At 40.7% G+C, this 12218-nt stretch overlaps 2 protein-coding genes across 2 annotated transcripts in view; one reads left to right on the plus strand and one right to left on the minus strand.

The window, feature by feature from the left end:
• The window catches only part of lats1 (large tumor suppressor kinase 1), a 777671-nt gene that overhangs the window by 60925 nt on the left and 704528 nt on the right, over positions 1 to 12218 (minus strand). The gene's annotated exons all lie outside the window — the stretch shown is intronic.
• Positions 1113 to 7563, plus strand: si:dkey-121j17.6. The gene is made up of 4 exons (XM_087298004.1): positions 1113 to 1288; positions 2415 to 2580; positions 3787 to 3902; positions 5579 to 7563. The coding sequence occupies exons 1-4, from the start codon at positions 1124 to 1126 to the stop codon at positions 6419 to 6421; spliced, it is 1290 nt and encodes a 429-aa protein (XP_087154130.1). The 5' UTR covers positions 1113 to 1123; the 3' UTR covers positions 6422 to 7563.

Raw genomic sequence — 12218 nt, forward strand, 5'->3', positions numbered from 1 at the left:
CTGTCTTGTTTTAAGAAATGATATGCCAGTATTAAGTCAGTTTTTTCTTAAAGCAAGCAAAATAATCAGCCAATGGGATAAGCAAAATAATCATGTCAAAAAGAAAAACAAGGTTATTGTATAAAGTGAATGTGCATTCATTAAAATAATGGCGTTTAAAAGGGATTGGGTGACACCTGGGGGCTTGTAGTGGAAAAGCAGATCAAGTGCAAACTAAATGAGAGGGGTCTGGCTGCAGACTCGGTGCAGATGCAATCTGAGCTGCATCCAATGCTTTTTAATGGGCTCACCTAACCCTACCCGTCAGTGACGTCACTCCATTGAGTGCATTGTGTCTGACGGTGCATCGCTGAGTGATGCAATCTCAGCTTGCATCATAAAGGCTGCATCCAGATGCTAGATTTAGTGAACCTGTCCTGTAAGCTCAATAATGGATGTGGATTAATAATGGAAATATTTTCAATGCAGTTTCAGGGCTGGCCTGCTGCTCCTGACTCTTTTGTTTGTCGTTTTAAGCTTGCTCTACTGAAAAAAAAAACAGCTTAAACCAGCTTAGGCTGGTTGGCTGGTATTAGTTGGTCAGCCAGGCTGGTTTTAGAGGGGTTTTAGCCATTTCCAGCCTGGTCTTAGCTGGTCCAAATCCAACTTGACCAGCCTTGCCAGACTGGGAGCCCAGCCAAAACCAGCTATGTCCAGCTTAAACCAGGCTGGTCAAGCTAGTTTTAGCTGGATTTAGTTGGTCATTTTCCAGCCTGACCAGCTAAGATCAGACTGGAAACGGCCAAAACCCCTCTAAAACCAGGCTGGTCAACCAGCTAAAACCAGCCAACCAGCCTAGGCTGGTTTAAGCTGGATTTTTCAGCAGGGTGGGCAGCTAAATGAATGCTTAAGTCTATTTAACTAATAATATTTTAATTACTTTACAACATCTATGCTATAAAAGGAACCTTATGAAATCGAAAATGGTCACATGATAAACCGTTCACCGGAGGTTTACCGGTAGCTGTAAAAGGTTAGCTGTGCACTCGATTAGCATGACCTGGTGTTACACACACCTTTGTACTGTAGGCGGCGGTGTGCACCTAAAAGCTGTTTGCGTTCCGCCATTAACCAAGAGAAGAAGATGATGGCTAACAAGCAGCTTGCGCTCCAAGTTGTCTGTGCGCTGATTTGCAGCGAAAAACAAAAGCAGAAAAAGAAAAAGAAGCGATTATGGAAGAGAAATTATCTGGAGAGACGAGGCCGACCAGCACCGGCTGCTCCGACGCGCGAGCTGGAGGAGGAGACGGTAATGCAGTACTTTGTCTAGTATGAAAGGACAGGAGACCACTGTGTGTGGGTCAACAAAACGCTGCTGTGGACTTAAATCTTATTAAAAGCGTGTTTATTCTGATAGGAACTTATTTCAGCAAGACGACCTCAGGGAAGGAAGATAAACAAAAATGAATTACCTAGAAGGGATGAAGAGATACAGCTGCGGCCGAAGTAAACTAGATTTATATTACTGATTATTACATTACCCGTTACTTTAATAACGTCTACCCCAACCATCACACTAGGCTAAAGTAAAAACAGTAATTATATCGAGTTATAAATGTTATTCATCAAATTACCCATAAAATAGTCGTTTAACCCCCCAACATTAACCACAGCCATCTTCATAGTAAGTTAAAACTGAGTTTATTCATATAGTTTATCAAATTACCCATTAAATTGCATTTTATTAAAGTTTACCCCAAGCATCACACTAATGTAAAAATAAGATTTATTTTGTTGTAGTGTTACAAAAGTTATACTATATTTACGTATGTATCCGCAGCTGTATCCCATCTGGACTTTCAGCTGATAATCTAACGGATGATGGATGATATTTACATGTGCATCACCTGAATATTAAGGTAAAGTTGTTTTTATATTAGCACGTTCAAAAATTGTATTTAAAAAGCCTAATAAGGATTAAATATCATTACTATATCAGATATCATTTTAAAACAGCTGATGAGTGCTGTGACTGTCTTCATTCCAGCGTAAATAAATGAAATTATTTTACTAGTAATATGTAATAGGCTAAATTAAACTTTGCATTATACTGTTCCTTTATAATAACTACATACGGGAATTAAACTAGAAGATGTGGCTCATGTTAGTGATTCAGAAATGGAGATTTCTGGCTCCGAAAAGCTGAGTTTAGTTCGTTTTATATTTTCACATTCACACTTAATCTTTAATATAATTTGAGAAAAGTACTCTTTGCTCATTCTAAATCGGGAAATCATATTATAAGCTAATGACTATCAAAACAAATCATTGTTTATATTCAATTGAATAGTGCTAAAGTTGTTTTGAAGTCACATTTACTTGCGATTTCCGACCGAACACTTAAAAATAGTTGTTTTTCCTCACCATACAAATAGATGACACCGAATGCTGGGTTGAAAGATCTGCCGTGGATGACATCAAAGGAGTTTGAGTTCCTGCTCAGCGTGGTCGGACCACTTATAACCAAACAGCATACGAAGATGAGACGGGCAATAACCGCTAAAGATCGCCTGTATGTCACCTTGCTGTTTTTGGCAACAGGTGGGTCTGCCAGAGCTAAATATTAAACAATATTACAGTGATAATTCATTCTAAAGGGGAGCTATTATGCAAAAGTCACTTTTGTTAGGGGGTTGTGAGGCAGCAGTGTGTGATTATAACCAGCTTAATTAACTGTATTGTTTATAATCAGACTAGATAGAAACAGTCTGCTGAAACACTTTGATTGACATTCTCCCTTTGTACATGTCATCAGAGGGGGAAAGCCCCGCCCACTAGTGACCATCTCTCCCTCATTAGCATAGGACGTCAGTCTTGTTTCTGAATCTGCCACTATGCTGACACACAGGCATCTGTAGCTCCGCCCTCTACAGAAAAGAGCTCAATCTCATTTGCATTTAAAGCAACAGTCACCAAAACACCACAATTAGGATCAAAACCTGAAAGGGGGAGTTTCAGAGAGTTATAAAACATTATCTGTGTGGTGTTTTGAGCTGAAACTTCACTACACACTCTAGTGCAGGGATGTCAAACTCAGTTCCTCGAGGGCCGCAGCTCTACACAGTTTAGTTCCAACCCTAATTAGACACACCTGATCAAACTAGTTGAGTCCTTCAGGACAGGTAAGTGTGTAGGAGCAGGGTTTGCACTAAACTGTGCAGGGCTGCGGCCCTCCAGGAATTGAGTTTGACACCCCTGCTCGTGGGACACCAGAGACTTATTTCACTTCTTGTAAAAAGGGGCAGAATAGGATCCCTTTAAAGGGTTAGTTCATCCAAAAATGATCAAGTCAAGCACTTTTCCATTATTATGTTTGAGATCAGGCTTGACCGAACTGTTTAAGATGCCGAAGTTGCCACTCTAGGTTCACTCATTTGTATTTACTAAAGATTGATGCAGCGATTGTCTGTTTTCTCTCACCATTAAATCTATTTATTTTTAAATGTGACATTTTAAAGGCTGCTAAGCTAGATTTATTTATATACTAAACTGAGAACACTTGGATGAAGGTTTTTAACAGGGTTTCCCACAGGTCACGGAGTTTCTGCAATATGATTTGAGTTTTGAATGCTCTATTCCAGACACTGAAAGTCAGGGAATCCTTGTGTATTTTTGGCCAAGTCATGCACTATCAGGGATTCTCGTTGGCCATGTTTCATGCCTGTTGTTATGATTAGGCTATTTGTGTGTGAACTGTCCCTTTAGTGATCTACTAATATACATTTTAACCATTTATTTGGCATGCAGGTGAAACGTTCAGTTCGCTCAGTGCACAGTACAAGATTGGGGCCAGCACTACTTCGCAGATAGTTATGGAGACCTGCGCCGCCCTGTACCAAGTCATGAAAAAAGACTATCTGAAGGTAGGCATGGATCACTCCCATATACTTAAGTGCTGTACTTACAATACAATTAGGGAAAAATAAGCTGTAAAAGAAAATAAATGAATGCAGTGACCATGATTATACTTTACAACTTCAGTAGACTAAGTGCTGTGACGTTAACACATTCATTTATTCAGTTTCCTTCGGCTTAGTCTCTTATTCATCAGAGGTCGCCACAGTGGAATGAACCACCAATTATTCCAGCATATGTTTTATGCAGCAGATGCAACTCATACTACATTTATTCATGCACACACAGACACACACTCATACAATAAAGCCAGTTTAGTTGATCAGTTCCCCTATAGCGTATGAGTTTGGACTGTGTGGGAAACCATAGCAGCCGGAGGAAACCCACGCCAACACGGGGAGAACATGCAAACTCCACACAGAAACACCAACTGACCCAGCTGGAAAAAAAAAATCCAACCAGTGATCTTCTTGCTTTTAGGTCGCAGTTGCCAAGAAAGTTCTCTCTTCTGCTGAACCTTGAAGACAACCCAGTCTCACGGCAGAGAGTGTCACCCCATTCACACGGGGCTTCAGCGTCAACGCTTGACTGAAGGCGTGTCTGAAGTTGGGGCTGAAGCGATCGTCATCGCAGCGTCAGCCAATGAAATTTAGTCAGCAATAGGCCACTGTCTTGCTGGTGTATTTACATACAGCAATCTGATTGGCTGACGCTTCCGTCAGCGCTTGAAACTGCACTTCTGCAGTTCGACAACACTTGACGACGTCACCGATTCAAAGTGAATGGGAAGCCTTGGCGCTGACACCCCGTGTGAATGGGGCGTTAGTGTTGGGTACCGAAACCCTTTGGACCAAATCAGCATATGAATTTCGGTGCCGAATTCCTGTGCCACTGGTGCTGCGACAAGAACGTAATGCTGGTCGCATACCAGAAGCGCTGCTCGACGATACGCAGTGCCATGCATTTTAGAATTCGCAAGTTGTCCGCTGTCCGCGGCGCCCAGCCACAACTTCTTTCGCGGCATCAGAATAGTTTCATTTTAAATAACATGCGAATGTGTGCGTCTGGTGTGTGATACTATCAGCTGTCATGTGCGCGCCGTGCCACAGCTCTGAGAGGCGCATCCGATGTGTGACGCCCTTAAGAAGCGTAAAGGGATGCATCAAAGGCGCACATAGGTACACGTTGTGCCACACCATTTCTAAATATTTCATTCTAAACAGCTTTGAGGGATTCGGATGTCCGGCGTTTGTTCTTGTTGCTTATAGAAGGCAAAGCGCGCAGTGCGGCGCATGCGGTGAGCAACTCCCTCATCAACACGCATGATCGCGCTCATCTAATTTTGTGGCTAAAAAGTATCGGTTCAGGCACCGTTTTGGCACTGGTACCATTTAAAGAGTATCGATTTAGGTATCGAAATAAACCAAAACGATACCCAACCCTAGTCCCTGTACACTCAGTAAACAGCGGTAAGTTTGGTGAACTGATGACCTTTAGGGCCAATCGCAGCCATTTCTGTTGAGCACATGAACACAATGGCAGATTGTGACGCTCAAATGTTAGCTGGAAAAGGACGTTTTTAAAATCTCAGTACCAATTGGTACCGTATTCCAGTATCGTGACGACCCTAATCAGTGTACAGAAATGTAGTTTACATGCTAACTGTTCTGTCTTCTGTTGCCAGACGCCATCGACAGAGGCAGAATGGAGGACAATAGCTCATGACTTTGAATCGAAATGGCAATTTCCACACTGCTTGGGTGCCCTTGGTGGAAAACGCATCTATATACAACCTCCAGCAAAAACAGGCACCTTCGATAACTATAAGGGCAGATGCTTTGTGACTGCAACGGCTGCCGTGGATGCAAAGTACAAGTTTATCTATATCAGTGTGGATACGCATGTGACGGCGTCTGATGCTGGACCCTTCGCTCAGTCGGGCTTGTGCAAATGGATGGATTCAGGTCTGCTGAACTGTCCTCCTCCTGAACCGTTGGCCAACAGTGAGCTGAAGATACCGTACATGTTTGTGGGCGATGAGACTTATCCTTTGAGGCCTGACTTGATGACGCCGTATCCAAGCAAGCCGACCGACCGCAGTCAGCAGATTCTGAACTACCGTCTTTCGAGGGCGCAGCGAGCGGCGGATAATGCTTTTGGCATTCTGGCGAACAGATTCAGGTTTTTGAGGAACACAATATATTTGGAGCCAGAAAAGGTGCTGAAGATACTCACGGCTTCGCTGTGCATCCATAACTTCCTCCTGGAGCGCAGGTCTGAAGGATATGCACCTCCAGGCCTTGCAGACTGGGAGAATGAGGAACACAGCTTGGTTGAAGGAACTTGGCGGGATAAAGGGACTGGATCTTTACGGCCTGCGGAGCAAAAGAGGGAATGCAGTGCATCAGCTACAGCAGAAATGCAACAAAGCTTGCTGTGTGACTATTTCGTCTCGCCTGCTGGTTATGTTCCTTGGCAGGAGCAACACGTCAGCAACGAGGGGGAACTTCTGCTCGTCACATTGTAGTTTTTATGTATTTATTTTTTATTTTAGGTATTATTTTTGACCTAATTTATTTTTATAGCACTTTTTTTTTCATTTTATATAACACTCAAACTACTTTAACAGATTTGAGGAGCATCTCCACCACCAGTGTCCAGCATTTGGATGACGCAACGGCAGCCAATTTGTGCCAGACTCAAATCAGCTTATTGGTGAAGATGACCGACTGATGACGCAATTATGATATGAGGATGGTTGGAAAGCCATGATGGACAAATGCCAGTTTGGCCAGGATACCGGGGACACACCCCTACTCTTTTCAAAGGATGTCCTGGAGCAGTACAATGATCACAAAGAGTCAGGACTTCAGTTAACCATCTCATCTATAGGATGTTGCCCATCACAGTGGCCCCTGGTTATTCGCAGGAGTAACCGTGAAGTATTCCGCTTTATTTTTTACAATTATTATAGATGTTTTAAGACTGTAAAACCCCTCACTACACACTTTATACACTTTTCTCAGACAGGCATTGCCTTTTCACACATTTCTCTCTTGTATTAATACTCTTAAAGTTCATACCTTTGTAGAAAAACACGTGCAATATCCGCTTGTTAAGTGGTGACGTGTTTATGACGTATGTAATACTGTTTCCGGGTCCAAGCCGTCATTCATTTGAGTGGAGAAATCATTCGTTTATGATTACGTTTTATTCCTGTCACACATTAAAGTTAATTTTATATCAAATCATAGTGTACACAACAATCTCTGGGCTTGCTGCATAACAAATACCAAAAATTTAACAATTTATAAAAATTCCTCACTTTCTGGCTATCCGATATTAGGCATGGACATATATACTGCCATCGTGATTTTCGAAAGCCTTAAATTGCTTTGTGAACATTTATTATTACCATTTCATGAGTCTCCCCATTCAGTTGAATAGAGCGGTTGGACCCGGAAACGGCTTCGCGTGACGTCACACTTAACAAGAAGATTACGGACATCCCTAGTAGGGAAAAGGCATTGCCGGGGGAGACATCGATGATGCAGACTGCATATAACGGATCCTACATTCAGCAATCCAGTCTCTCTGTTTGATTTTTTTTTTATTGCATTTTACAATCTAAATAGAAGACACATTGTTAAAATGCACAGTTATAACAAACAGTTCCACTCCTATTGTCGTTACTCCATGAATATGAAGGTGTTTTACACTAAGCCAGTTGAGCTACATGTTTTACTATTACTTATTAATTAGTGATGGGCGTTTCTGACCATTCTTCATTTCGATTAGTCCACAGGTTTGACAAACGAGTACTCGATTAATCGGGGGTGGAGCTTAAGCAAGAGGCGGGGCTTGTGTGTGTCATAGCGACAATTAAATAAAATTCAATTTTAGATATGTATATATTTTATTTAAAGCCCTGTTAAAAATATTCAGATCCGAAACCTACGTTTACAATTCTGAAATGCGCTGCGTGGGCCGTGGCGCGACGCGGCACTTCTGCTGTGTGCCCCCCTTTACTCAATCTGTGCTCAGGTCTCGTCTCTAGACCGCAACTCCCTGCAGCCATAACCCATCAAATATCAAACTACCGCCCAAATAACACCATAACCAATCAGAAAGAATGAAAGTGATTTAATTATACAGCCAATCGGTTATCGTTTTCATGCTCGATCATCGCTGATGCGTGCGATTAATCAAATAATTGTGCACATCTCTATTATTAATACATTTTGTACATCTGTGTCATGGAAATCTAACATGCATCTTTTGGAAAGGATGCTGATTAAGAGACCCAGATCCATTGTGTAGAATAGACGATGCAGTTAGCCCTCCAGCAGTGTAGTACTTGCTTTACTGCAGTCCATCCTGGTTATAAGCAAAGAGCAGGTTTCCAAGGTCCCCTTCAAATACCCCAAGGGATGTCTGCACTTCGCTCGTGAGGATTATAAATAAATAAATAAATAAATAAACATATATATATATATATATATATATATAATATATATATATATATATATATATATATATATATATATATATATATATATATATATATATATATATCCCTAAATGCTAAAAATATTATTACTTGTTGGGGTGTAAAAATGTAACATCCTGTGGTCCTCCATGATCTTCTGCCATCTCACTTACAAAGTCAATGTTTGGTCATTTCTGCCATTCAAAGTCGGATTTGAGAAGAGCAACACATGCACTGTGTAGTATTCTTCTTCGGCGGGCCACAACAATGGCATGGGTGTTCAGGGATAAATAGCCACAGGGTCGTGTTGGGTGTTGCCTCACCAGAGGAAACATATTTAAGAGATTGAGTTGAGAGCAGAAGTGAAAGCCTTCATGGAGAAGGATGGAGTGGCGGTTCCTGTGCCTAGTGATCCCAACTGGCTCATGAACTTCGCTTGTCTAAGTCAGTACTTTAAAGTAATTGTGATGATCCAAGATCCGATGTTTTAAATAACAGAGAATTCCATCAGTCACAACAGGTTACAGCACAATATCAACACTCTGAAGGAGAAGTAAGTTCCAATGGCCATTGCCCCTTTCAATAACATCTACAAATATAAGAGGAGTGTGGCGCCAGACACCACGACTGAGCAGCATTCAAGCCTAGGTGTTTGCTACTCTCATTACCTTTCTAATCACCTGGCCTGTTTGTACGATCAGTATAACCATAACTGAATCTCTGTGTTCTGTTGCAGAATGCATTTATAATGATGTGTTTGCTTTTTTACAAGGTGCTGAGAAACCAGCTTAAGTTCATGCCGTACAATGATATTCACAGAATAGATGTTACTGGAATGGAAATTTAAAGTGCAATGAATTTAAAATGGACGAACTTTTAACAGCATACAAGGAATTTAGAGATGGACTATCACGGAGTACCCTGCAGAGTTCATTGTGACCTTCTTTGGAGTGAAGAACCAGTTGTGGATGATCAAACAGAGTTCGAGCTTCATTCTTGCTAACCAGGCAAAATCTACACAAATGTGTTCCACTGAAAGGTTCAACAAATCCCAATGAGCTGTTTAAAGCAAGATTATCCCCCGTAACTTGTATTGCAGAACCAAACAGAGAATTTTCAAGTCATCAATAAGTGTTCAGAATCTTATCAGAACCGTAAGTCTTTAAATCATCGTTTAACACGGAGACTCAAGATGATTGATCATTAACACAGGGTTGCGTTTAGGAGGCAGATTTTTTTAAAGTAAATGCAGTTTAGTTTGTCGACACTCCTTTTTAAACCCAAAGGAGTCAGTCTCAAAGTCATCGTGATGAATGAAGTTCATTCATAAACTAATTTTAATTTAATTTTCTCATTTAGTAGGGGGAAATCTTGGCGTTCGTCCACTTCATGCAGTGTTTTTAGGGATGGTGTTGAGGAGTTTTCTGAACCCGTTATATGTACAGAAAGATCTCACACATCCTGCTTCTCCACAATTCAATCACAAGGTTATGCGTGGATATAATCCATGGTGTTGACAAAGTTGTGAGCAGTCTTTTAGGTGTGCTTTGCAAACAAACAAGTCAACGTCTCCCGGAGTCGGTTTGTCAGTTCTCGTGGAAGCAGTCTGGCTTGAAGTTCTTTCGTGAGTGCTCCTTTGCACAGCTTCAATGCTGTCCACTGTGGTTTGCACAAAAGTGTAGAAATTTCACAGCTTCAGCATAAGACAGGTTAAAGATGAAGTGAGCTTTGAACAGCTCGTCGAAAGCTGCTGCAGAAGTTTGAGCCTTGCATGGTACAGCCTTCTGCTCTGCTTTAGTTCTTGCACTCCCTAATGCAGAGGAGAAGAGGCTGTCTGCATCAGCACACTCAAGACATGTGCATAGGCTATCTCCTGCCTGTTGAATAATAACATAAAAATGTTAGTTGTGTTTTCACAAGCAATAACAGTCGCCATAAATGGAAAAGATTTACAATTAGCATCCCATTTTACCAAAGTATTAAAGTTATTATTATAATAAACACATTTGAATTAGATTTTTAGTAAATAGGATAGCACTTGAGATCATTTCGAGGGGTTCCCTAATTATACCCAACTTAAGGTACCTCACGAGCTTTGCAGCTTGAGCTGAACTGATCTTGGCTGATTTCTGACGTCCTCTTGAAGTTGGGGCTCGAAGATACAGGAGCAAAAGAACAAATCCTCACCACTGACGAAAGATAGGATTAAAAAATAACACCACAGGAGTTAAAATCTAATCAAACAAACCTTTTATACTAATGTTATTTGAATTAATTCATCACATTTGTTGCTATAATTTAACCTCTTATGTAATCTTGAGCCCAAAACACACCCGCCGATTTCAGGTGCTGCTAGTAACACTTTGCTATCGATAATGACAGCGGTATATATAAATCCTCACCACTGACAAAAGCCACTGACTAAAACTAATATAATTAACCCCTTACAAAAAATGACTGCGGTTTAAAAATAAATACTGCAGCTGTCACGCCGTGAATCACCATCCGCCTCACCAGACTACTAATCACCCACACCTGCACCTGCAGTCACCAGCTCACTATAAACTCACCTCATTCAGTCACTCTCTGACTGGAACAAAAGTCAGATGGTTGTCCTCGACGACTCCCTCCTTTCCTGTCTTCCTTAAAAAGTTCATACAAAAACAAGCATGAAATCGTACAATTTAATGATAGAATGCATCCTTTATCACTGCCAGCTTCCATAGGTACATACATTAGATGTCGCCTACCCTGCTGTTGTCTATTAGATGGAATGCGTCAATAGAGCCACCATTTTAGTACAGGGTAGCGCTTCCTTAAAATGAATGCGGGACCAAGCTGCAGAGACAGAGATACACACATATATCTATGATCAGGAGTTTTCCCGGTGGTCAGTGCGCAAGTATATTTTTAAATTACGAAAACAAAACATCTTGTCATATATATATATATATATATATATATATATATATATATATATATATATATACATTGTTTGCTGATTTTATTTAACAAAACTAGCATAAGCCTTGTGTTTAGTGTGAGCTGGTGCTACTTTGCCTTATGGCGAATGCAGTAAGGGACTGTATTATCATCAATAACGTTATTTGTTGTGCACAAAAGTTCGTAACATACAAAAACATAAGCAAAATCTCACCTATGAAATGTTCCGCCTTTGTGCTTTGTTGTTTTTGTTTGCTCGTTACTACACCCGTACACAGCGCTAAAGTCTAGCATCTTTATGTTGGCACCCTGTCTTGACTAGTGCGGTTGAATGACTTTTGTAATTGGAGCACTGTACAAATGTGGCAGCGCTATTGACGCATGCTCAGGGTCCGTATGCTTCTCCATCAAATGATGTCACTTCCTTTGAGTCATATCCCTAAGCATGTATTGCACACATTTTATGTTAAAATTTCATGCGAAAGTGACAGGACTGGCATGGAGACAGTTGTAAAATATTATTTATTTGTGGAATTTATTTATAATTTGATGTATTTAATGATGTGAATGTTGATTAAACTCGCTTTTTCTGAAGAATTTTTCCCTAAATAACAGTTTTTTTTTTTGCATAAAAAATCTATTAAAGCTGTAGCTTTGGGCTGAGGATAAGCACAGTGACCGGGTTTGTGCAGTGTAGTGTTATTAATAAAGAAAAACGATCTGAGAACCAAATGAATGACACTCCTTTACAGAACAACTCACAGAAGTCAACCATCTTCATGTTAGACATGTTTTGGGATCAAATACTTTTAATTCACTGTATTTATGTTATTATTTGCGGGACAGATAATGTACGCTTCAGATAGAATGTCCTTTATATAGTTGTGTTCAA

This window comes from Danio rerio, chromosome 20, assembly GCF_052040795.2.
Source record: "Danio rerio strain M-AB ecotype USA chromosome 20, GRCz13ab, whole genome shotgun sequence".
NCBI classification, from domain to species: Eukaryota; Metazoa; Chordata; class Actinopteri; order Cypriniformes; family Danionidae; genus Danio; species Danio rerio.